The sequence below is a fragment of the Plasmodium cynomolgi genome (genome assembly GCF_000321355.1).
Source record: "Plasmodium cynomolgi strain B DNA, scaffold: 0785, whole genome shotgun sequence".
NCBI lineage: Eukaryota > Apicomplexa > Aconoidasida > Haemosporida > Plasmodiidae > Plasmodium > Plasmodium cynomolgi.
The window spans coordinates 1-1,625 of NW_004193053.1; the positions used below are offsets into that span (position 1 = coordinate 1).

Consider the following 1,625-nt stretch of genomic DNA (forward strand, 5'->3'; position numbering starts at 1 on the left):
AACATGGTATATATAATTTTAAACTTATCCTTTATTGACATTTAAGCAAAAATTGTAATTTTCTAAGAAAAAAAGATCCTTTAATATAGCTGTCCTAAGAGATAGTCTTGCGTAAAATATATCAATTTTATGTATAAATTGCACATTTTTAGAAAAAATCAAAATATAATGTATTTCTAATAATGTCGGGTATTACTAATGCAAATTGTGGAGAACTACAGGTAAGGTTCATGTACTATAAATATTTATTACCATTCCATTTACATAAAAGTTTCATGACACATAAATTTTTTGAATAACGTTCCTTGGTGTAATTATTTAACCAATAGTACATTTTTCATCATATTTAGATAGTAGCCTTTTCACGTGAAAAAGGATTAAATTCAAGATAATTTTATGATAAATTAGAAAATGAGGTTAATCCTACTGAGTACGATGAATATTGTGGTACAGCTTTAAAATTCCAAGTATAATAAACATATAAGACCTTTTTTTGAAACTATTTTGTATTATATAAAAAATAATAATGTATCAGAAAATGACGGAAACAAGTTCAGCATCTGTAAGCTTTTAAATTATTGGGCATATAGTACATTAAATAATCTTTATCATTCGAAGGAAATGTCGGAAGTAGATAATGCTTATTAAGTTCCAGAAAAAATATGGAATGAACGTTTTAATGATAGAAATAGTAGAGAATATTATAAGAAATGTAAACCTGATATACTTCTTTTTAGTTACAAAGAATGAAAGCAAAGAAAAGAATTGTATGGATACTACGTTGATATTGTTCCAATTATACAGACTGCTGAAGGAAATAAACAGGATTGCGACAATTATTATAATTACGTCAAAAACAAAGAAAGGCTATATGATCATTTTGAGGAACGTTGTCCTACAGATTATGCAATTAACTGTCCAAGTTTCTTTGAGGAATGAAAAGAGTACCATCCAAAAAACTTGTTACCTAAGTTTATATGTTACCACGATATGAAAAAAAAGAAGAAACGCAAACCGTAGTGCATGAAGAAGTGCAGGAAAAATCACGTACATTCATACAATTAATGTAGACAATCCTAATAATAGTACTCACACTGCTACGAAATCTGGTAATACACTATTAGGAGTAGTGGTGACTTCTATGACTTCTGGAGTTTTATATAAAGTAAAAAGAATTTCTCTTATACATATGTATTATGTAACATTTTTAATAACTAACATATTATATGCCTCTAATTAATTAATAAATCTGTTAAATATATTTTATATAACTTCTACATACAAGTTTACACCTTTAGGAACAATATTACGCAATGCATTTAGATGGAACAATAATAATATGAGTAATATAAATGGAGGATACAATAGAGTATATGGTTATCCATCAGAATCATTTAATCCATATTCAGGAGAGAAACATTATATTGGATACATCCTGATTAGTGTTTTTAATTCAAAACTGTAGAAAATATATATTAATATAAAAGACTATCATGCAGTACTAAATTTTTCTGTGTAATGGCAATTATTTAATTGATCACATAATTTAATAAATAAAATATTCTTGCATTAATGAGTATAAACACAAAATAATTACATAAAATATATATTGAAAAATACATAAA

General features: G+C 25.8%; 1 protein-coding gene across 1 annotated transcript; it reads left to right on the top strand.

Annotated features, from left to right (window-relative positions):
• Positions 1 to 667: 667 nt before the first annotated feature.
• On the top strand, positions 668 to 1,465 carry PCYB_005680 (CYIR protein; the record flags this gene model as incomplete). The annotated part of the gene is made up of 3 exons (XM_004227989.1): positions 668 to 971; positions 1,071 to 1,198; positions 1,286 to 1,465. The coding sequence occupies 3 exons, from the start codon at positions 668 to 670 to the stop codon at positions 1,463 to 1,465; spliced, it is 612 nt and encodes a 203-aa protein (XP_004228037.1).
• Between the last annotated feature and the right edge of the window lie 160 nt (positions 1,466 to 1,625).